At 41.3% G+C, this 25,590-nt stretch overlaps 1 protein-coding gene across 1 annotated transcript in view; it reads left to right on the forward strand.

Moving 5' to 3' along the window:
- Positions 1–22,048, forward strand: part of CPLX1 (complexin 1) — a 107,999-nt gene extending 85,951 nt beyond the window's left edge. Inside the window, exon 4 of the mRNA XM_033084974.1 lies at positions 17,279–22,048. Coding sequence (XP_032940865.1) covers positions 17,279–17,476 — 198 coding nt within the window. The 3' untranslated portion in view covers positions 17,477–22,048. The remainder of the gene's footprint in view (positions 1–17,278) is intronic.
- The last annotated feature ends 3,542 nt before the right edge of the window (positions 22,049–25,590 follow it).

Raw genomic sequence — 25,590 nt, forward strand, 5'->3', positions numbered from 1 at the left:
AGCCCAGCAGAAGCCCCTGCTATGATTTTAATCTTCTGCCGTGAAGGAAACAGTTGCTAGGAGAATGCCAAGACTGGAAGCTACTTGGGATGCTGAGACAGGGCTATAAAATTTTAATGCAATGGCTGGAAGACAAAGTCACTGGACTCTTCTAGATAGTACATACCAGAAAAATACTAAAGGGTTAATATTTTTACACAACATTATGGTTTATCTTTCTTCATTTGACTCTGAGAGCTATGGACCTTCACATACTCTGCGCAAGATTCCTTTCTCTTTCAGTCTTATCCCCCCTCTGCTGCAAGAAACATACATGGTGTTTAGTTTTGCAGATTGTCCCAACACACAGCTACTGGCATAATTTCTTCAGATTGCCATAAAGGGGTACCTGATGAAACCTCAGTTCTTGGAGCATTAGCTTAATTCTCATCAGAAACAGAAACTCCAAAACTTTGACTGGCAGACATAAAAACTTAAGACCCACTATCTTTTTTAAAGGCGACAGTGTGCAAGGGCCTCACATTGTTGGACAGCAGTGGTGGCAGGCCAGAACCCGAAGAAAAGAGCTGCTGGAGGATGCCTCTTACTTCATTGTGGCTCAGGATGTTCAGAGAAAAACATTCCAGGCTTATTCCTTGACTTTTCCTGGAAGGAATTATCCAGGTTAGCAGCATCACTGAAAAAAATCCACAGATTACAGAGGGATAGTTAGTGAGATGGGACATCAAGCTTTGACATTGCTAGAGCGCATCTGCTCGTACTGTACATTCCCCTGCTGAAATTATCATTTTAGGGACTGACTGGAAACCTATTACAGTAATTTCATGACTATAAGGTTCACCCTTTTGACTAAAATTTTGGCCCGAAGCCAGAAGGGTGCCTTATGGTCCGGTGCGCCTTATATAACGTACAAAGTCGCGAAATTTGCCAACCCGGAAGTGAGAGCCATGAGAGGGGGTGGCGCCGCAGGAGCGCTGAGTAGTGATGGGGGGGCAGCCGCGGGCAGCCCCAGGTGTCGAGAGCAGCACTGGCAGGGAGGCGGGGGGCGGGAGCAGCACTGGCAGAGAGGCAGGGAGCTGGAGCAGAGCTGGCAGAGATGCAGGGGGCAGGAGCAGTGCGGGCAGGGAGGTGGGGAGTGGGAGCAGCACTGGCAGGGAGGCAGGGGGCAGCCCGGGTGGTCCCAGGCACCAGCAGTAGCGCAGGCAGGGAGGCATTACTACTTTGTTACTTCGTTGTGCGCGGCACGGATCCTTGCTGCAAAAAAAAAGTGCGCCTTATAGTCCGGTGCGCCTTATATGATCTACAAAATTGCAAAATTTGTCGGCTCCTGGGGGGTGCGCCTTATAGTCCGGTGCGCCTTATGGTCGTGAAATTACTGTAACTCTGTGCAAGATCTTTTGTCTTGGTCATCAGAGCTAGCTAGTGACTGATCTTTGATCTGTGCAAAGTGATAGGCATTACTTTTAAAAAGAGCTAAGTGTCTGCTATTCAACAAAAACGTCTTGTAGGGAAATGAGAATTGTGGGAAGTCTATCTCACTGCTATTGCTTTCTTTCGTTAGCTGAGCCCAAATTTATGGTTGTTTCCATTTCTCTTGAAGGAACGGATTATGCCTAAGAGGGGGTGGGGTGGGAAGGGGTGGGGTGGAAGGGAGAGAGGGAGGGAGGGAGAAAATGGAAGAAGAATCTCAATTCTTTCCAGTTTTAGTGAATCAGTAGGAATGAGAATGAGTAATTAAGTATCTATTAAAAATAAATAAATAAATAAAGGACTTTACAATGGGCACCTACAGAGATCAGAGGGAGGAGGAGATGAAGTCAGGTGAGGAGGAAGGTTTGGGAATAGATGGGATCAATATAGGGATAACCAGGTTCACCACTGAGTTTGCTTTACCAACCTTTTGCTGTCAAACTGTTCATTGTCTCCACTTGAGCTGGCAGTCCTTTCTTCCTTGCTACTGGTTGGGAGAAATGCATACCTAAGAGCATGATGTCCCAGGTGCACACCTTAGAATGGAATGCATTGCTGCCAACAGTGTATGCCTCTCCCCACTGGCTATAAAGTCTTAGAACAGATGCTAAACTTGTAGCTATCAAACTATTGAGCAAGTGCTCACTCCTCCTCTTCTATGGCCAGGTTCATTGCAAAGCCCTTGTGTGGAGGAGTGCCCAAAATGAGAGAATGTTATGCTAAATTGGCAGTTTAGTTAATCTTAGTTAACCATGACCTTAAACCAGTTTGCAGTCTGATTCTGTCTCTGGAGCTGGAGATGGCTGTGTCTGGCAAAGGGCAGCCTCTGAATTCTTGTGATAGAGGCAACCCCTGAAAGATCCTTGCTGTCAGCATCTGGACTTATGAACCTTGTGATATGGGTGTAAGCGCTCCCAGACTTTGTCTCTTCTGCTGTAGAAATGCCCTGCATTTCTAAGCTAAGGTTCAGAGGGTAATTGTTCTAGTGTCTGGAATTTTGCTTTTTGTTTTAAATATATTTTTCAGATTATATCGAAACAGGAAAAGCCACAGGGCTTCATGTGTCCTAATTTAATCCATTGAAACAAATCGTCTTTCTGCTTCCTTTGTTCTTCATTGTCTGTGGTGTTTCTGTCTCTTCTCCATCCTGAGCTGGCACCTTCTTCTGGGAGCCACACACTTGCTCTGATAAAGGCTGATAAAGTTAGTGCCCCAGAAAAGTAACTTTCCAAGCACAAGCTGAATAAACAAACAAATAATATTTTGACACAGCATTACTGAATAATAACAGAGTCCTCATGCTTGCAGTGGCTGCACTGGGAATCTGGTGAGAGATGGAATATTGATGGGCAGTCTAGAGAGCAAACAGGCGCTATAAGAGCCAGCTATGATCATGCTATGTCATTGACCTGTGCTTGTTTTCAGACAATTGGAGACTGTGTCTCTCTAAGACTTAAGCTTTTTTTCTCCTGACACATAAGTGGGAGGGGCTAGTTTCTTTCTGTGGTGAGAATGAAGTCAAACAAGAGCAGGAACTGGGGCTGAGGAACCTGCCACATTGGGAAAGTGACAGGCAAGCTGTTACCAGTAAAGATGCCGTGAATGCATGAATACATAAATAAAAGGGAGATTTTCTATCAGCAGAGATGCACACCATGTTTCCCACTCTTCCTGAAAGTACTCCAGAATTAGAAGCTTGTGCCCAACTTAAAAATCTGCACACTAGTTTTTTTGCCAATGTGCAAACTTCCTACCCTCCCACACTCCACATATCTCTTTGATAAAAATCCCGTAGATGATGGATTTCCACCCTTGAAAGACACAAGGTCAAGAACAATAAGATACCCAAACTCACACACCTCAGCATCTGCTAATCAAGATCTGAAAGGCAATCACAGGGTATATACTTGCTTGACCTGTTTTCATGGTGCCAGGACCTGTCCATCAGCGGCCATGAAACAACATCTCTTTTCACTCCTGCAACCCAGCCAGCTCAGACACAGAGAAGTGTTTCTACTTTTTCTATTTGTTCTGCCTAGGCTCTAGTCTGGGCTGAGCTTATTGGTGGCTTCTCTGTTCTGCACACACAGAGCCCTTTCTTTCAAGGGCGTCTCAAAAGCCACAGTGCTCCTTCTCTCAGTATCAGAGTTCCTAGGTTTGACACTGAGTTTCTGCTAGCTCTTCTGAGATTGGTAGTAGTTTTTAAAGAGCTCTACTGTTAATAAAATGCATGCTTCCACTAACACAGGACTTCTCTTGTGGCAGCACTGAAATTTGAAAGGGCTTTTCTCCCAGCTTCTCAACAAAAACTGTTGAGAACTGTTGTGAAGATGAAAAGATTCCAGGTTTTAGCAGCAATTTGGATACCTAGGGCTATTACCAAAAAGGCTGAGGCTTTGGCCAAGAACCCCAACCAGCTGATCTGAAAAAACTCATGTGATCCCAAAAAAGCTAGTCGAGAGTATTCTTACTTGATCTTTTTAATTACTCCTTTTTTACATTTGAAGAATTGTTCATTAATGCCTGGAAGCAATGTAATTTTCTTAAGTAATAGGATTCCGAATGGCTCTTGGCTTTGCTAGGCATGTACAGGTATTTTATGATGAGAAGGTGCTAAGCAGTGGTTGGGATACAGAACAGCATAATCAGCAGAGCATGTTGGTGATGTGCATGGTCACAATTATTTGCATGCTCAGCTACTCATGGTTCCCTTCCAACACTCCTTGCCCCCTGAGGTCATACAAGGTGTGCTTTAAGATCTCTCTGCCCTCTTCCCCTGCCTCCCACACCCCATACCAGCTACTGGCAGATTCATTAATGACATAAAAGTGCTCAGACAATACAAAAATAAAATATAGAGCCAGTTTCCCTTTGCCTGGCTTGAGGAGGATAAGATGAACATGGCTGAGTATCGACTACTCCATAAGTAAGTTCTTTGAACTGCTGCTTGTTGACATGGGCACAACAAAAATCCAACATGCTGCATGAATACCATCCACTACTGTGACAGAAAATCCTCACCCAATTAGATCAAGAAAGAGAAAATGGGCCTGTTAGTCTTTTCTTGACTCACTGTCTGGAAGATGAATGCTTCTATGCTTTAAGAGGTTAACATTTCAGCTGCTCCATACAATTCTGTCTGAATTGCTATGAGGTCTTGCATATATGGAGAGAGCAAGAGAAACTGGAGACCCCAATCAAGACCTTGAGAAATTTTGAAATTTTGAAATTTATTAAAATTATTAAAGAGACTTAGAAAAGACTCCTTTTGGTACTTTAGTGAATGGATGCTGGTAGGAGATTAAATGCCTTCATCTTGGTGCCATAGAACAAAGGTATGCCTGTGAGAAATGTGCAGTAGAGACAGCAAGCTCCTCTACCTATGGCTCATCTGCCCCTTCTGCAGTACAGCTCTTAGCCTGATGTGGGCTGTGAGCTCCATGGGCTCATTTGTTCTCTGACTATGGCCAGCCGAGAGAAATGTTGTGCAAAGCTCAACAGCTGATTTCACATGGAGGAAATGAGAAATACGCACTTCATCTCTAAAATGGGTTTTGAGCTATCAGCCCGAGCTAGTTTCTTTCTTTTGCAATGGTCTGAGGTTTTTTTATGCCATGGCTGTTTACAGTTGGAAACAGCTCTTCAGGTTTGTGATAGCAACCCAACCTTGCAACACTATACAGACTGAGTGGGTCTCTCACTTCAACACCATTATTGCTGTTTGGTTGGATTGTTAAGATGAACAAGACATTTTCCCTTACCAGCTTTCACTACAAACATGTCTTCTCTAGTCTCTTGGGAAGGAAGAAAACTACCTTGAATTACGTAAGGAAGAGGCTGGTGTGCCAGTTCAAAAAGGGCTAGAGAAAAAAAAGTGACTTGCCCTTCATTTTTTCATGTCCTTCTGAAAAGCTGCAGAATATGAATTAACACTCATGATTTCCTACTTGTTCTTTTGGATGTCAAAAGCTTTCTTCCTATTTTTAAAGCATTTTGATGTCAGAGTTCTCACTTCTGTTGCCAGTTAATGGGATTGAGAAATACTCTTTGTACTTCAGAGGGAAGAGTGTGTCAAAGGTTTGAAACTAATTGATTAACTACGTTTGATTTTACTGAGTTTGTGACAGAGTTTGTGACAATGCCTTGGTCTCCACAAATGTACTGGCAGGGTGGCTGTGCTAATTAGATCCTAGCTGCAATGCCAGGATTTATTCCACAGAGAAGAATCCCCAAGGAATTGATGAGAACAATGAAATGGTCTCAAAGCAAGGACTAAAGATAATCACCTAACTAATCTTTCTTGATCTCTTACTATTGTGAATTACATTATCTGGTGCTGTCAACAAAGTCAGCATTTACAATTTTGGTATAGGCTACTTAAAAAAAAATCTTACTGGAAAGAGGTAGGTTATTGTCCTGTCAAATTCATCCTATCAACCCAGGGAAGTGACTGAGGACAGCATAACTTCTTATATTTCAGGCATCATTGTAAGCAGTGACTCTGTTTCAGAACAGACTCAGTGTAGCCACTTTAGAAGAGTAAATCACACTTAAATTTTCTCTTCACCAAGAAGAAATTAATTGTCTCCCATATGGTCACACAGAAAGCTGAGAAAAATTGCAGATACATACCTAAGTGTTGGTCTAAGTGCCCCTTTTCCTCCCAGGTTAGTTCTCAGAATTCTCAGCAGTAGTGATATGAGTACTACTTTTATACCTGCTAGTTGGCCCTATTCTAATTTTTTAATGTTTTTTTTTTTTGGTGCAATAATCTATGTTTAAGATCTGTTGAATTATTTTAGAAAATTATCTTTTTCATTTACCTCAAACCTACTAATAGCTTTATATTACAACCTGTCTAGCAGAAGACTACAATTAAATGCAACTCTCCCTCACAGTTCTGAACTACACGAGGGAACACAAATTTACCTGGAGCATACTTTCAGTCATGTACAAGGATACCACTTCCAGAACCTTTTCTAAGTTCCTTCTTGCTCTGCTGTGATGAGCTCTGTTAACCTATCACTTTGCTGATAACACCATCCTGCATGCTCATGAGCACTTTATATTGTACTACAAAATGCCAAGGAGTATGTAAAGTTTCATAATAGCTATAGCTGATATGTGCACAGAGAAATGTTCTAGCAATATGTTAGAAACAAAACTGACAGTAAGAAACTGTTTTTAAAAAATCTGCCTTTCATGGATTTGCAAGGATTTGCAGAGGTGAGATGCTGAGAGCTCACACAGTTTACGTACTGAAAGCTGAACTTAAAATTAATCAGCCATTTAGGGCTCAACCTCTGAATTTTCAGCTTCAAGATCCAATCTGCAAAAGTGCTTGTGATCACAAATGTAATGAAATACTGAATCTCACCAAGAACGAACCTAGAAAGGCAGAATAATAATAAATGTTTAAGCGTCATGAGCTAACAAGGAATTCCCTACTCCCCTGGAGAGCACAAACTGTATCTCTTTTGGCAGTTATCTGGATCTTCATCATACTTTGCACTCCAACAAAAAATATTACTAGTCATCCTGTGGTGAACCACTCCTTATCCTCTGGAGCACTTGTATTAGGTTCTTGTAAAAACACACTGTCTGGATTAGATCTTTCAAAATAAGATTTAGTAATGCAAAAATAAAAACAAACCTAAAAAGGCTAAACCAAACAAGAACCAAAACAAAAAAGAGCTGTCACATGTCGTAAACACAGGCTATGGAAAAGAAATAGTTTTGTCAAATCTAAATTGCCTCAGTATCCTGGGGAAATACTTTTACCAGCCTTGTACCAAAATAAAGGTTTTCATTTGGCAAAGGAAATAAATGCAGGCTGGAAGAAGGATGAGCAACTTATAGCACATGTTCTGATCTTACATAGTGCACACGTAAAGAAAGATATAGCCTATGGATTTATTTATGCACTCAGATATCTTGCTATAACATAAATTCTTCTAAAGTCATACAAGCAACTGCATTTATCCATTTTCAGGACACTGCCATTGGCTTCTGGGAAGTTTTTCTTGTGGAAAACTAAATGTAGACTTTGGAAAAGCAAGAAATCATAACCTGTTTTGGCTAGGAGCACACCTGCTCTGCATCCCTGGAAAATGCCTCTGTTCTCAAGGGAGCCTTCTGCAGCTTGACCCCATCTAGGTGATAATGCAGCAAATCTAAACTTTCACTGTAACCTATGAGCAATTAAACTGCAGTTGTTACTGTGGAATATGTAAATTTTCTTTCTTCTTATCCTGCTTTAATACTTTGAAGAGTAGAATTGACCCAGATTTTCTTAATTGAAACTGCAAGTTGGATTCTGGGGGAGAGATTTTTCCACAGGACCCAACAGATTTAGGATTATAGCATATCCTGTACTAATCTTGGGCCCTGTGGTCATGATTCAGTGCACTGATTTTGGTCCACCCTCCAGGTACCTAAAATGAGTATTTTGGAGCCTCTGATCCTATGCTCTTCATGAGTCAGATATTCTCTGCTTACTCTGGAGATTTCTTCTCTGATTACTAGATGGAAGAACTTTGCTAGTCAGCAGTAATTTAATTATTTCCATTCCTGAAGCTTTCAAGATCTCATTCCCTCTCACTGAGGCTGACCATATTGCAGGAATGCATTGTTTTGATATGGATGCTGCACACACAAAAGGAAAAAAAATAATCATATTTGCAAACACAGAGAAATGAAAACATGTTTTCTGCCGAGTATTCTGAAAAATCCATGGTATGTGATACCTATGCCTGTAGTTTCTCAGAGTCTTGGTTTCCAAACAGTAGTAAATTTGTTTACAAATTTTGGTTCACACTGCCTGAATGTAGTAATTGGAAAAAATGGCATTTGACTGGGAAAGCTTAGAGTAGTCCAGCGACTTGAACAGTGAGCAGAATGGCCACTTTGCTTCGGCAAAGTCAGCCCACACAGCAGATTAAGCCAAAATGTGTTTCCATTCTGCCTCTATGCAAACACACCCAGCATGGGGACAAAACAAGAGGAGCTAGAGACCCCTGCATGCATGCAGGGCCAGGATCTTACTGGCACCAGAGGGGTGTGGTAACTTCTGTAACTGGGCATCAGGAGAGCAGACTTTAGGCTCTTCAGAGATCTGCTTGGTAGAATACTATGGGATAAAGTCCTGGAGTGAATAGGATCCAAAAAAGATGTTCAATATACATGATTCTCCACCTCCAAACTCAGGAGCAATGAATCCCAACAGAGATGCCCAGCAACCTCATGGAGCAGATCCTCTAAACTGGAGGAACACAGATTTGATGACTGGACCATTTGGTGGTTAAGGAATTGGTTGGATGGACACAGAGGGCTGTGGGGTAACATCATATCCTTAAGGGAAAGGGAGCAAAAATGCTTGTGGTCAAAAGCAACAACAAAAGTCAGCAGGTCCACAAAAACTCACAACATTTTATTAGCAAATTACATTCCTGGCATGGAAATTGGCATTAGTTAGTCCCTGGCCTACCATATAAGCACACGGCAGTGGATTTTGGGTAAAGGATTAAGATGAAAAGGAAGAGACAAGGGAAGAGATGAATTAGAGAAGAAGTGAGAAGAGGAAGGAAGGAAGGAAAGAAGGAAGGCAGGAAGGAAGGCAGGAAGGCAGGAAGGAAGGCAGGAAAGAAGGAAGGAAGGAAGGAAGGAAGGAAGGAAGGAAGGAAGGAAGGAAGGAAGGAAGGAAGGAAGGAAGGAAGGAAGGAAGGAAGGAAGGAAGGAAGGAAGGAAGGAAGGAAGGAAGGAAGGAAGGAAGGAAGGAAGGAAGGAAGGAAGGAAGGAAGGAAGGAAGGAAGGAAGGAAGGAAGGAAGGAAGGAAGGAAGGAAGGAAGGAAGGAAGGAAGGAAGGAAGGAAGGAAGGAAGGAAGGAAGGAAGGAAGGAAGGAAGGAAGGAATCACCAAGGACAGACTCCCCCCTTACAGTTCATGCCCACTTCTTTACCTCATTCCTGTGCTTGTATCGTGCTATGTTAGGCTTATCTACAGGAGCCAGAACAAAGATATTTGTCCTGGAAAAGTTCTTCACTTGTCTCTGCATGGTCTCCATCTCCAGCCAGTCTTATTCTTTGCCATGGCATGTTACTACCAACAATTCTTGCCTGTTTATTACCAACATGGTTGGCTCCACAGCTATAGGGCTATCAGGGTCTGAGACATATAAATTTAGTCTTTTCTTCTAGGATTCTACATGTGGTTTAAGGCTCAATGTCCAAGCAGACACCAGAGATGAGTGGTCTCATCAGGGGTCAGTGTTGAACTGACACTGTTCAGCATCTTTGTCAGTGACACATACAGTGGAGTCAAGGGCACCCTCAGCAACTTTGGCACCAACACCAATCTCTGTGGAGCAGTCAACACGCTGGAAAGAAGGGATGTCATCCAGAGGGACCTGGACAGGCTGGCGAGGTGGGGCTGTGCAAACCCCATGAAAGTCAAAAAGGCCAAGAGCCTTTACCTGGGTCAGGGGAGTCCCAAGCACAGATACAGACTGGGCAGTGGATGGATTGAGAGCAGCCCTGAGGAGAAGGACTTGAGGGTGGATGAGAACTCTGACATGGCCTGATAATGTGCACTTGCAGTCTAGAAAATGACTCTGTCCTGGTCTGCATTAAAAGCAGCTTGGACAGCAGATCTAGTGAAGTGATTCTATCCTTCTATCATGCTTTCATGAGACCTAAATGTGCACTTTGTCCAGCTCTGGGATCCCCAACATAAGAAGGACATGGACCTGTTGGAGCAAGTCCAGAGGAGTGTCACAGAGATGATCAGAGGGCTGGTGCACCTCTCCTCTCTCCCATGCTGGATGGGACTCTAAGCAAACTAGGCTAGTGGAAGGTGTCCCTGTCTATAGGGAGTTTGGAGTGATAAGGAGATATTTGTAAGATGCCTTCCTATATTCTATAATCCTATGATCCCTTTCTTTTAACTATGTTTGTCTGGGGTGGTGTCCACTGAAACCAATAAAAATATTGCTCTTGATCTGAGTTTGCATAAAATTCAGAGATGACTTCTGCAATGAGGAACCTGATGCAGTTCTTTTTTTTACTTAAACAGCAGTCGTAGACAGATATTATGCTGTTTTCAATCAAAGTAAACTAACAAGGCTTGTTGAGTACAGATCTGCTCCCCTCCAGAGAGCAGTGCTTTATCTTTCACTCCATCTGTTGTGGAGCAGCAGAAAAGCAAATTTCACATCTATTGTTTAGGGTAGCAGTACTTTTGGGTGCTTGGGGCACTGAGTATTCCCATAGGATTGTTCTGCACTTCCACAGTTAATTGGAATGGAAACCAGGGGTGTGGTTCTCAGGCAGCAGTATTGCCATGGGGGAGAAAGGAAGACTGCTAGATTCACCCAGTGTCTCCAGAAGAGGATGCTGATATGAGGCAGATGAAGGTCAGACGAGCTGTTTGAAATCTGCATCTGATCTGTGTTTGTGGTGCAAGAGAAAACCTGTAGGCCTCTGTGTTTGCTGTGGGAGCCTCCTGAGAGAAACAGGGGGATAAGACTGAAAAGCATATTGGAAGACCTGAAACAAGATGGAATACAAGAAGAATTGCTGTCATTTTGACAGAACTGAAAACCTGAGCTAGCGCAGAGTAGCAAGGCATGTGTAGCCACAGGGAACTTATGGGGAGAGGGAACCTTGGATGAGGTAAAGGCTCCAAAGGACGTGAGCCAGGTTTACAGATCACTGCTGCTGGAAAACTGCCTGAAAAACTCTGACAGGCCCCAAGGAGATGGTTTAGCAACATCTTTTCCAGGAGAGGTGAGTCCCTGCCTTTGCATCTTGGGTGTCTCCTGCCTGAAGTTTAATTGTCCTCCTTCCTTTCTCTCTGCCTCCTCTCTCCTGAGCTGTGCTCCTGTTTGACTCACACAATTGAACAATGTAGTTTAGGACTGTGGTTGCCAGACTTTGCCTTGTTCTTTTCCATTATTAATCAGCTGTCTTCCACTAACACATTGACAGGGTCAGCAGAGCTGTGCAGCAGCATGTGGAGACAAGAAAATGCCCACACCTACACTCACTCCACACAGAGCCTCCATGCACACCCCCCACACACCCTGCTGGCATGTCGTGGACCCAGCATTCTCTCTCATACCTTTCATTCCTTGCCACAGCTCGAAATTTGCCTGATTGTTCATGTGGCAGGTTGTGATTCTTTGTTCTCTACTCCTCTGAAAGCACAGAGATTATCTAGGGTCGGTGTTTCTGAGTTGCCTACAACAGTCTGTGTAATTCTAACACTGCATGGCATACCTTGCACTTAAATGGGTTATTTGAGAGACAAAGAGTGTCCTCCTTTCCTATGTGTTAAAAGGCTCCCCCACAAGTTTTCTGGGTGATCCTCTCTATCAAGCTCAGGATAAATGAACTGATTAGAAAGACAAGTAGACCAACAAAAACAAACAAGGAAAAGAGCCAAATTTAACACAAAATGAAATCAGCAGATTTAGGATGAAAGAAAAGCCAGGGCACATTTTTGGACAGATCGACATCAAAGTAGGCTCTTTGCTTTAAACATTGGTGAGAGGAGTGTACTTGGGGCTCTGGGTTTCAGCACCTCACCTCCTGTATTTGACAGCATGTTCACTCAGAGAGAGACCAACGAAGTCATGTAGAAAAACTTTCAAGTTTGTATAAATGGAAAAAAAAGGGAGTCTTTTTCCGTACCCTAGACTGTCACAGTTGTGGAACTCTGCCTATTGCTCTAGATTTGTTTCAGTCCTATATATATATTCCTAGCATAAAATTCCTTGCATTAATGATGGAGAGATCTAAATTGGACAGATGTTCTCTTTGGTAGTGAAAGACAAAAATAAGAACTTTGAACAATTGATAAATAATGTCCAAAAAGAAAGATGAAAGATAATTTTTTTCTGCAGTAGCTGCATGTTTTCCAGATTTTTTTAAAGGCATTTCATGACAAATCACATTAGACATGAGGAGAAATATTTTAATTGCAAAGGATAGTTAAGTTCCAGAACAGGTGAGAGGTTTTGAGTAGTTGAAGTGTCTAAGAAAAAGACTTCTTCAGCTCAAGTTAACTCTTGAGATAAAATGGTGTGCATGTTGCCCTTCCAGTGTCTTTTCCAACCATGTGCTTTCAAGTCTGGCTTAATTTTTTTTTCCTTCTTTTTATTGAGGTTCAGAATATGAATGAAATTTAACTGACAGAGCTGTTAGTATAGGCTTCCATAACTTTTATGGGAAGCAAGATAAGGAAAAAGCATTTAAATCTCTCAGTAGCTTTTCAAACCTTAGCTAGTAAATAAAATAGTTGTTCCAAAGACGGCTATATCTGCCACAGCTGGTTAGACATAGTTTCAGTACTACCTGCAGCTATGCAAAACCATTGCAAAGTAAAATTCCCTGAAGAGAGATGTAACCACTATAATTCATGTTCCAAACTTTCCCCAGAAGATAAAGCTCAGTGTTATGTGATATGCAGTATTATTTCATATGCAGTAATATTTGGACTGAGGTCCTGTTTCGAGCTCTCAGAGCACCTTGGGAGAAAGACTTGTTTTGTGGCTTCTCTGATCCCACCATAAAGTCTTTGAGTTGTCTTTGTATCCCCCACAAATCTTTTTTAGTTCTTTAGCTTTTTCAGATAAATTACTTGTTTCTAAGTAGGCAGCTCCAAATCTGATCCAAGGAAAACCACTCCCTTGCATGATGATTGCAGCTGTCTTCCTGCAGAGTCAGTTCCACTCCTGACCCAAAGATACGCTGTTACTTCTGCAAGTGTCTTAACTATGATATTACTGTTTATTCATTCTGTGGCCTAGATATTTGCTAGATAAACATGTTCATTTTTAGCAGCAACTGTTGGCTTATCTTAAGAAATTGTAACTATATTTATGGTAGGTTCGCATTTTAGGCTGCAGATCCCATTGGCTCAGCAGTCCTCTCTCTACTCCCTGACACTCTTATTGTCTTTAGATTAAATTTCCAGAATGTTTCTAGTTCATGCACCTACTTTGCTTTGTGAAAAACTGGAAGAATAGGGAAGAAAAGAGACAGGGAGGAAGTTGATGTTGTATGTTTGCATGTTAGTCTGGTCTTTTCCTGACATGCAGTCAATGAGTGTGGGTAAAGCCAAGACCCGGGTAATTTTTCCCTACTCTTCCCACCTGATGACTGAGGACTCCAGGCTGACAGTATTTCTCTAATATGACCTGGTGATAACAATCCCTGTGTGGCCACAGAGTAAGAACTCTAGGAGTGGCAAGCGGATACACATACTAAAAATGTTTCAGTATTTTCCTGGATTAGGTCCATAATTCTGCATATAGTAGAAGACATGAATATGTGGCTGAAGGCCAACCAGGTAATGGTACAACATCTGATATTACAGTAAATTCACGAATACAAGCTGCACTGAGTATAAGCCGCATCGCCAGGTGTTGGCAAACATTTTGTTTTTTGTCCATAAATAAGCCGCACCTGAGTATAAGCCACTCTGTCGTTCGCAGCGAGGACCCGTGTGCAACAAAGTTGCCAAATAATAAAAGAACCGTGGCAGGGCGAGGTTTACTGGCTCGGCTCGGGCCATGAGGGCTCGGGGCTGCCGACAGGGCTGGGCGGCCCAGCTCAGCGCTGCCACTCGGCGGGGCCACTCGGGGCCGGCCGCCACCGCTGGGGTCGGTCACCCCGGCCCGGCACTGCCCCGCAGTGGCAGACGGGGCACAGAGCCCGCCGGCACCTGCGGCGGCCATGGGAGCTGGGGATGGAGCCTGCCTGCTCCTGCGGCCGCGGCACGTGGGGATGGGAGCCCCCCGAGCCGTGGTGCCAAGCAGGAGAGAGCCCCTGCTTCCCCCAAGCTGTGGGGCTAAGCAGGAGAGAGCTGCCTCACCTTCCCCCAAGCCACGGGACCAGCAGGAGGGAGGTGCCCCGCCTTCCCCACCCCCTGTGCTGCCTGCCTGGAGCAGCTCCACCCGCCGCGCAACAGAGTAACCAATTTGTAACAACTGTGTAAATGCAGGGTCTTACTGGCAGGAGCTTGACTTTGAAGTTTGCACTGACTTGGTTTGCACTCCCAGGGTTGAAAATGTCAGAAAATTATTCACATATTGGTCGCTCCTGAGTATTAGCCACATTTCCGGTATGGGAGCAAAATTTTGGTCAAAACGGTGCAGCTTGTATTCGTGAAATTACTGCAAATTTTGTGGAGTTGAATCTTGAATAAAAAACGAAGCTATTCTTATCCTTCAAATTTTTTGGAAGTAAGGAAATATTTCCCAACCTCAGGAAAACAAGATCACCAGGAAGATTCTTTTTAGTTATATTTTAAAAAATTATTTGTTGACTTCACCCAAATGATTTCATGTGAAGACACTGTTTAAAATTTTTGTTTATATTAAGACTTACCTTTCTATAATTTTATTTCCTCTAAAACAATTTCAAACCTAAAGTATGCCATTTTATTCACCTATTACCTTCACAGATTACAATTCTGTTAATGCAAAGTGTTACAAAATACCATCAAATTTAAATTATAATCCTGAATTATCTTTACTTGCTGGTTTCCTTTCACTCTTTCCTGTAAGCTGGATGTTTGTTCAGCAAGTTCCTGAGCTAGAGGATCAACACATCTTGAGCTGATACTTGTTTTGAGATGGAGAATTTGAAAGCATGCAGGGTACCTATGTGTTACTGTGATTTATACTGTCTCCACTACTGTTGTCCTCTAGCTGGCAAAGGAAGGCACAACCTGCATATGAATTACACTGGGAATCACCTAGAGACATTTACCTGTGCCTGAGAGGGAGAATGGGGTCCATACAGCTGTGAGACTGACTACAGTCCAGCATTGCTTGTCATTCCAACTGCATGGTAGCTGGTCCTGTGTTGAAGCTCCTTTGTGGTGTACAGCCCTGTAACTACAAGCTGGTCAAATTCTATCTTTGTCTCCCATGTGAATGGAGATATCATTTGTCTTTAATATCTTTCCCATGAAATCAGGTGTGACCAGCATCCAGTAGGTATAAAAATTGTAAGACAAATGTCCTTAATGAACATTTTGGCATGAGAAAATTGATTTAGAGAACTAGAGTGTTTCAAAGCCACTGCTTTCAACTTTGCAGGCTGTCATCTTAACTATAAATGATGATGGAGAAAGGAATCAAAAATAATGCCTTTACTCAGAAATGTTTAAGAGGAAAAGTCATACCCTACAGCCCTCTGAAATCTCAAAGTCATGAAAACAGATGTGCACTTTTGGTTTTACTGGTTAACAATTTGTACTTAGAAGTAGAAAAAATGAAAAGAAAAAATAATGAAAATAACATTCTAATTCATGTCTATTCAGCAGTAGGATTTTTATTGGTACTTAAATATGGAATACATGTACCAACTTAATTCTTTGGTGGTTTTGAAATAATATTTAATTTTCTTTACAATGTTCTTTTCAAATCTATTAATACAAAATTAATTGTAAGGAATGGTGCAGATGCTTGTGAGGTGACTGGTAGCTGATAAGCTGATAGTGAGCAGCCATGAATGTGTCTTTTTAAAAGGTAAAAAGGATAAGCAAAAGAATATTGCTGCCAGAAAGGGAGCTGTAAGTCTGGGGACCACAAGCATCCTTTAAATGTACAGCTGACCTCTTTGAAGCACAGCTGGGCACTGAGAAATGGGACAATTCCTGAGTTTGCATCACGATCACAGTACCAAAGAAGTTTAACCTCCATTTATCATCAGAGAAAGTGGAAGCAGTCTGGGAAAATTGAGTTGATATGAATAAACAGAGCAGGTCTCTGAACAACCTGACCTAGCTGAAAATGTTCCTAGTCACTGCTTGGACTAGATGGCCTTGAAATGCACCTTCCAGCTCAACCCATCCTATGATTTGATAATACAGAGGATAGATTGCAAACATACTTTTTGCTGTAGGTATGCATGTGACAGTTTAAGTTGATTTGTTTTTCAGATTGTGAATCACCTGTCTGAAGCAGTGCAAACACTTAGGAAAAGGGCAGCATATGCATATGTTTAGTCCTGTATTAGATGTAGCATCTTGAATGTCATAAAATAAGATTCTGGTTACTCATGCAATGTCTTAGTGGCATGCTACTAATTCTTAGTGGAAGTAGCAAATTTCAAGTACCCATTCTACTCACAGGGTTCAGAGTGTTTCTCTTCAAATAGTACAAGTCAGCTGATTTTCTCATGAGGGTTTATTTTTACAGGCGTTTTCTGTCCCACTTATACAAAGAGAATATGGATGAATGGTATAGGATATGTCCCACATGAGAATATCCAAATTTATTGTCTTCACTGCTGTGCTGTCTGTCCTGACCCGTTTGCTTTCTTTTGTGGAAAACTAATTTTTCCGTGAAGTTTTGCCACAGCTATAAACTATAAAATGCTGCAGATGGACTATCAAAATCATTGTGGATGATGGACTTGAGCATCAGACTTGTTAACAGAAAAGGGGAGGATCAACATCAGTAGAATGCCAACCTAACAGTTTACTAACACAGAGCTTTCATTCTCTTTACCAGAGACCCATGGCTGCATAGTCCCAGTTTCTCCCCTGTGCTTGCTTCTGAGTGATTTCAGTATCTTGTCTTGCAAAGTCTACCCTTCCACTGGGCTAGACTTAGTGGAGGGTTCTTAGTGTGGATACTTTCAGTGTCTGTGTAAAAGAGCAAAATGAGAATATGTGATGTTCTTACTGCAGAATATGAGGCACCACATGCAATGGCTGGCTTTATCAGCCATCCTGTTCAGCAGATGTGTTATTTCTCATATTATGATTAAGACAATGTGTTATCTCTCTCCTGCAGTATGGGATAAAGAAGAAGGAAGAAAAGGAAGCAGAGGCCCAGGCTGCACTGGAAGCTAATGCTGAAGGGAGCCTGACACGCCCAAAGAAGGCCATCCCTCCTGGCTGTGGGGATGAGGAGGAGGAAGAAGAAGAGAGCATCCTAGACACAGTCATCAAATACTTACCAGGGCCCCTGCAGGACATGTTCAAGAAGTAATAGCTGCAGACTGTTAGATGGGCATAAACAGTACTGCAAAGGATTTCTCTTTTGCCCAATGGGGATTTACAATCTTGCCATTCATCCCGCATCCTCCCCACCTCTTCCCTCTACTGCTCACTAGGAGTCCCTTCGCTTCCCATTTCCTTCCAACTGCCTCTTCCCCTTTCCTCCACCCCAAGACTCATCCATTCCTTAATTTTGTACATAGTCACATCCAGTAGATGCCTCTGAATGGATATAAAGATTAAAAAGCTGCAGACTACACAAATTTTATTATAAGCCATAGTACTATGTATGTTAAATAAGGCAACTGCACATCAAGCATAGAAAAGGAACAATCTCATTTCCATCCAATGCAAGAAGGAGTGTTCACTAAGTATGAACAGTGGCCTCTTTAATTTTTTTAAATTTTCTTTTTTAAAATTGATAATAATTAGTCATTATTATAATGTTCCTATTGATTGAGTCACATTAGCCATTTTTTGTTGAGCACATCTGCTCTCAGAAGGGACATCTCAGCTCTCCCATGGAAGCAGAGCTTTTCTGTTTTAATTCTATCCGTGACATAAATAAAAATCTTTTAGAAAGTAAATCATGCATGACTTACACAGCTGACATCACTCAGAATTGTGGAAGAAGTGAGTCATCTGCCCTCAGATGCTGTAGAAGTTAAATGCCTCAGAATCTAAGCAAGAGTCATGTTACTTTGGGAATTAGCCATACATTTACCTTGAATGAACAAATTGGTCAGGCACTTGCCACACAGACGGCTGAAACCATAGAAGAGTGCACAGTGCTCTGGTAGAGGACCTCCCCAAACCCTCTGAAGCCAATGATGAGTGTATTTTCTGCTCTGTTTAACCAATCCTCCTCTTCCTGCCATATTCAACCATCCCATTTCCAGCGGTGCTTGTGGGTTGCGTTCCACCATATCATCAGGGCTGTGTCCTGCCCACCCTTTCCTGCAGTATGTAGGAGTGTGTGGTGGCCTGAGTGTAAGTCATGACAGATCCACAAGTATCCATGATGTTTATTGTGCTAAATTACTGCATTGCCTTGGGGAGGTCACTTATTTTCTGCCCCACTGAGATTCTGCACCTGTAAAATGTAGATTTCAGATTCTATCTACTATAAAAGCATATAAGAGGATGCTTCTCTAGTACTGTGCAGGAGCTAATTTATATTACAGAAATGTGTGCTATCCCTTGATGCTAGTAGGGTGTGAGAAGATGTTGTTCCCACCATTATTTTTGCAGCTTTTTGCAGACACAGGTACAGAGGTCTCCTCAATGAAACACTGTAGATATCACATAATTGCATAATGAATTCCAAATTCTATGGGAGATGTTGACTTGCTAATACCTACATAGATTCAATACATAGATGTATTTTGAGTACAGGTCCTCATGATCTGGTATCTGTCTTGTCATCTGAAGAGCTAATCCTGAAATTTTGCATCTGGCTAGGTCTCTATAGTGGATGCTGTAAGAGTGTCATGCCATCTCAGTCTCACAATCTTGTCAGGAGAATCAGGGTTTGTCTGGCAGAACTAGAATTGCTTGTCCCTGTCCTGGGAACAACAAAAATTTCCTAATTTCCTAATTTCTGCTGGCAACGAAAAGGAGCATAATATCAGACACTTCTTTATGCACCTAAATTAAGCATTTTACTTCAATGGATCTTCTTTACACTGTTTTAGTGTAATTGAGTTTAGGCAAACATCTATGTATTTCCCTAAATAAGATATTTTAGGAAACATCTATCACCTTTCCAGGTAAGCAGAAGAAATCTGTATCATGGTTAAGGAATTGAGCATGAGAGCTTTGTACTGGCCAGTAGCATCTGTTGTAATAGGAAAAGAGTGTTTTGAAAGAGAACAAATAGAGTATGCCCTCCTCGCACAGTTTTTATTCAGGTGTTATAGTCCTCTTTTCTTCTCAAATAATTTCAAACATAACTTTCTGTTGAATCCATGGCAGAGACTGAAGAGGTTTGACTGATACAAAGTCAGAACAAGTTGATAAATACGCAACTTGTTTCAGGCTGCATCTGTGAACAAGACTGCCAAATGCTATCCAGAGGAAAGAGAAGGCAGGTTTTACTCATTTGGATAATGTCAGTGGGACATTTTCCCCCCTAACTTTCATTTAAAGCAAGATTAATGCTTCCCTCTTGACACTTTTAATGACCCAGAACACTCTATGAATCAGTGCTTGGGTACAGCATCATAGTGTTAAACAATTTACCATTTTCTAGGAAGAGTGTCCTACTCACCCCATGCAAATTCAGTAACTAGTAATTTGAGGCTGTTTAAGTAAATCCCACAGAACTGAAAACTCTCTTTCTGTCACAAGGGCAGCAGCTCATTCTGATGGTCTGCTGCAGAGTATCCAACATCCCTGAAAGCTAAAAGGCAGAGCCTGGCTCTTTGCTTCAGCCACTCCTTGCTTGCTAGATCTCCTTACCCAGATCACTGACACAGACATCAATACTTTTGAAATGCTTTGATTAATCTCTGTGGCACACATCCTCTGATACATAGCTAGAACCAGCAGAAATGTGCCTGTGCTAAAATGAACATGTTCATTCATATATTTCCCTGGCCTTGTGCTGGAGAACTCTCCAAACAAACAAATAAATGAGAAGATAAGCTTATTCCACTTTACTTTGGCTTTTCTCTACCACTTGCTTGCTGACCTTTCCCTAATCCTCATTACTGATTCCCTTCCTCATCCAACCAAATACTGTTCTGATGTAAGATCAGAATTTTCTGCCTTACATTCTCCTTGCAGAATGTTAGCGCTGATTGTTTTCACAGTCTCTGGCAGCTTGGTGTGCATGTTTGTGCACACATCTGTGGAAGGTGAGGAAATCAGAGAAGGAGAGGAGAAGAGAGAGAAAGGAAAGCTGTTTGGTACCATTTTAGATAATTGTGCTTCAGCAGCTGTGGCATTGAATGGTCTAAGTGGTCTAAGTCAGAACCTTGTGTAGATTATAATCAAATTTCTTAAGCAGGTAGCGCTATTGCTGGGCTCAGAACATACAAAATACTGCCCTTGTGAGCTGAGCTCCTGAGCTGTGTGAACATCTGGATTGAATCCCTGAAGAGGGCCATAGGATCCCTACTGTGAGTTTGATAGGCCTCATTCCAGGCTCACAAAGCAGGAGGGAAAGGTGGTTTATTAAATAGTGTTTACTGAATCTTTGTCATGGTGGGAGCTTCCCAGCTCAGTCATTTCATCACTACTGTATCTCAACTGGCTCCACCTGCAGCAGCCCTTCTTTCATTGACAGCAGAGAGTTCATCCAGGTGTGAGCTGGTAGTTCGCATTTTCCTTTTCTTACCATAAGAAACATGACAGAAGATCTACCACTGGATAGTTTTCGCTTAGTTTTGCCTCGCATAACTTTTGGCACGTTGCATGAGAGTGGACCTTTCCTCAAGTCATTCCATGGTCCCAAAGTGCCTAAGCCATGCTGAACAGACTCGAGAGCAAGACACTCTCCCTTCTCTTCTGCCCATCTATTTCCCTTCCCACTCAGAACTGGTAACAAGGGACACAGACACTTTGGCTCATGTATGGTAGTCAGAAGTGCTGTCTCACACACATTTCCCCTTGGCACTCAAGCAGGTGATGAAGCACTTAAACAAGAGACCAAAGAGAAGCATGGTTCATTGTTTGGATTCTGAATATATTTTTGTCTTTCATTACATTGTTTTATTTGCATCACTGGTCTGTTCAATCTCAGGTAAATGAGGTATTTTAATTTTATAACTAGTTTTTATTTACACAGAAAGGTTGTTGGCTAGACACTGCAGTCATTTTCCCTCACAGCTCCAAGACCTTACTAGTTAGTAAAAAAAATAGTCAAAGGGCCTTCTCATTTGGAGGGTAAATGATTTAGTTTGCCATTGAACCTTGTGAACTCACATTTATATGTAGAGAAAGCCATATGAAATCAGACTGCAATATTAATTATCAATGCTACTCTTGTGTTTAAAATTAATAAAACAAAATATAAGATCACATGCTTAATCACTTTGGAGTTCCTCTGTCTGTTTCTAGTATCATTCATTGGCTTAGATCCCTCCCAGCCTCTCTCCTTCATCAAGAAAGACCGTGCCAGTGCTGCTGAATACATCTTTTTGCCAAGCTTTTTGTGCTAGAACAAGCATTGTTAGAAATTAGCTGTTGTGGTCTAAATGTAATGTCTTCTGTATCTGAAAGTTGTCTGTATTTGTTCTGAATATATGTTATCAAGATAACTGTTTCTTCATGCACTGAGTTAGTAAAATGTTTCAGTACTGTCATTTAAAAAAATTGCCTGTTTCTCTCTTTCTCTTTCCCACACACAGAGCAAAATTTAACTTAGTCATGCATTTTCTAGTAGAAATGCTCCCGCTTTCTTTCAGATGCATGCAGTATTTGAGGATGATTTAGAGACATTGTGAATGTGATTTTAATTTGTTATTTTCCTGGTATTTTTTCCTGCATGATGTGGGTAAATGGTATGATGTTCTTTTAAAATGGAATCACAGCCAATAAAAAACCCCAGTGATTTCATAAATTGTTTGCAATGCTTTCCTGTGAAATTCCTACTAGGCTACATTTGGAAATCAAAGCATGGTGGCTCATATACAAATTCAATGGTAACAGAATATTTTTTTTGTCTGTCAAAAACACTGATGATGTTTGATGTGTACAGGTGATTAACAAATTTTAAATAAGTTTTGTAATTAGGGATTAGTTTTCCTTAGGAAGAGCAGAATAACACTCCTTTGAAAGAAACACAGACATTTAGCTATGGTTTAGTGAGAATATGTTTGGATCCTAAAACAAAAAATGTAAAACACTGATTTGCAATGACACGGAAATGTATCTCAGGTTTCAGAATTTGTGATTTGTACAAAACTCTTTGAATGACAAGTTCCACACAGCTAAGCTCATTTTACTTGCTCAGGCACAAATCATTAGTTATATTCAGCATGAACATGTTGCATATCATATTAGGGAAAGATATTACCATATATCTTATAGGAAAACCTGATACCCTTTTACCTGCACTTCCTTAGGACCGTTGTTTGATAATTTAATTTTTTTTGGGAGTGTTTTACTAACAGAAGCAGCCACAGGACTGTCACGGAGAATCAACCCATATTGTTTACATTCCAGAACACCTACTCAGAATCAGAGCCCAACACTACTGAAACAAGCACATGCTGATGGTGCTGCAGACTCTGAGTTCAAGGGCAGGCTCTCCATGTACCTCAAATTCCAGGAGAGGGTCTGTGTTTGAGGAAGATTATAGTGCAAGGAAATACTTTTCACTGATTTCCCCAAGAAACAGACAACTTAAGGGAACCAAAACTATCATATCAGACTAGTGTTGGGGACAAGATCCAGATACTGAAGAAGGAAAGCAGGTGATTTTGACATTTTGCAATGGAGTAAATTATTCTCTTTAAAGAGCTTCTGCTTTCTTAAAAAAAAAAAGGATACATTTCAGTGGTTAGGCAGGCACAATTGCACAATCTAACTTTTCCCATTTTAAAAGTATGCTTTGTTAAATAAAATCCTCTCCAGAGGAGAAGAAGAAAAAGAAATCCACAGGCACATCACAAGGCCTTCCATTGTGAAAAATTACTCCAGTTATGAAGATGCATTAGTGATTTATTTCTCAGACACAGATCCTGGGATGAAATTATTAGCCCTACTGCAAGCTTCCTTTTTTCATTGACAGAAGTGGTGGCATAGACTAAATTCCAACTGAATTCCAAACTTCCAACTGAAAATCTGGGTGCAAAGATATTCATCCTGGTCCTGATTAAGTCCATCTTAGTGTCTTAATTTCATTTTCTTCCTGAAGGGCCGTGGGATTATCTAGGGTCCATAAAGGTTTCTCTGAAAATGTGATTTTAATAAAGGCTACTGAACAATGCTAGCATGATGCTGATCTGTGTATTCATGTCCCAGGAGATTTGTGGCAACCTTAAACATCCACAGTTAAAAAATCCTAACTGAGATTTTTATTTCTTCTGTAATTGATCCACCACTTTTCAGTAGAAAAAACAAATAAACACTACCACCACCCCCTAAAATCCCACATCAAGAATGTAACTGCATTGGGGTATTCCTTGCTGAAGAAAACACTGCTACAGCCTGTCACCTGTGATTTAACAGACAGTTTGAGATAGGTGGCAAAAATATATCTGAAAAAGACAAATGGCTGGAACATGTGATGTCAAACACCCATGCTTTTCTGAGCCTTTGGTATTGAAGAGCTGAATTCTGCTAGTGCGGTGAGATGGAAACAATTTTTTCATCTGAGATTTGCTTTTCTCAGAAAATCTATTTTTGTATGAGAGGGTCAGATGTAACATTGTATTTGAGAACCTCGAGCTGCAGCAGCTGAGTGTATTTTGAATCAGAAAAGGACTTATTTAAAATCTGTGTGGGGAACATTTCAGCTGGGCTATGAGAGGTTTAGACTATCACAAACAACAACTGTCTGACTGAAAGTAAAGTTCATTTCTATTACATTTTTAATAAAAAACATACTTTTAAATTTACACAAAATAGAACATATCTTTCCAATTTGCCAGCTTTGGTCAAAAAAGTCAAGCCCAAGAAAAAACAGTCTGCACGAAAAGGGAGAATGTGTATTGAAATGGAATTAAGGTATTCATACTTCATATTCTGTTTCAATTTTCACTTTACTTTTGCTGAAAATAGCCCAGGTATGTGTACAATCACTTCAAATTTATTTATGTGTGTCATCAACCCGAAGCTGGTGCATGGCTGACATGGGACTATCAGTTTCATAGCTGGGTTAGCTGTGAATTTTCTGCATATACAAACCCAATATCTAGCAGCTTTTAAATTATTGAAATTGAGACACATTTTCAGGTTTCCATATCTTACCAAGACCTGAGCAGATGCTCATCAGATATTCACCCTTCAGCCACAAAGAAACCACATTTTTGTGAAGATCGAGCATGGCAAATCATACAATCATAGAAGCAAAAGACTTTTAATACCATCAAGCTGAGCCTTCAATGTGTCTCCACCACTATGTTTACCATTAAACCATGTCCTCAAGGGCCATATTCAGGTGTTTTTAGAACACTTCCAGGAATGGTGACTCCACCCACTACTTCCCTGTTTCAGTCTGTTCCAATATTCTACAATTCTTTCAGGGAAAAAAAAATAAAACCAAATCCTAATCCCCAGTCTAGACCTTCCATGGGACAACTAAAGACTATTTCTTCTCACCCTGTAACTTGCTACCTGGGAAAGAAACCCACCCCTACCTGGGTACACCCTCCTTTCTCTAGAGGGTCATAGGGTCTCCCCTGAGCCTTCTTTTCTCCAGGCTAAAAAGCCCTCAGCCATTCCTGACAGGACCTGTGCTCCAGACCCTTCACAGCTCCATTGCCCTTCTCTGGACCTGCTCATTCGGATATCAGTGAGGAGGAGCAGCCCGAAAACTGAACCCTGAGGAGCCCCATTCGCGCGTGGTCCCCAGCTGGATGTAACTCCATCCACCACCACTCTCTGGGCCTGGCCATCCTGACGAGTTTTTGCCAAGTAAACTGCACCATGGAAACACGATTTCACCAGGAGAATCTCAGACAAAATCTGAACATTTTAAGGTGAATGCATTTAGCAATAAACACATTAATAATGATTTATTCTCTGAAAAAATATCTTGCTACTGAAACTCATCTGGGACACCTGGGGAGAAAACCCATTATTATCTCTTTCAAAGTAATATTTGAAGAAATTCCAACACATGTATTGCCAACTGACAATCAAGTTCCAGACTGAAAGCTTGTCTTATTTAGATGAATAAAAAAGAATTTGGTTTCACAGTGCTAAATGGAAATGAGATGCAAGGCATTTGGGAATTTTTCACATTTTGGTATAGTATAGTGTTAGGAAACTCTTAATGATCTCATATTTTTACCTAAAAAATAATATCATTTAAATTTTTGTGGTATTGCAGTCTTATGTGGACATAAACCAGACTAGCTTAATAGGCTATGACAAAGAGAGGAAAAATAAAATTCCCACAACACATCTAAAATAATGTGCAAGCAGATGGTAATT

This window comes from Catharus ustulatus, chromosome Z (genome assembly GCF_009819885.2).
Source record: "Catharus ustulatus isolate bCatUst1 chromosome Z, bCatUst1.pri.v2, whole genome shotgun sequence".
NCBI lineage: Eukaryota > Metazoa > Chordata > Aves > Passeriformes > Turdidae > Catharus > Catharus ustulatus.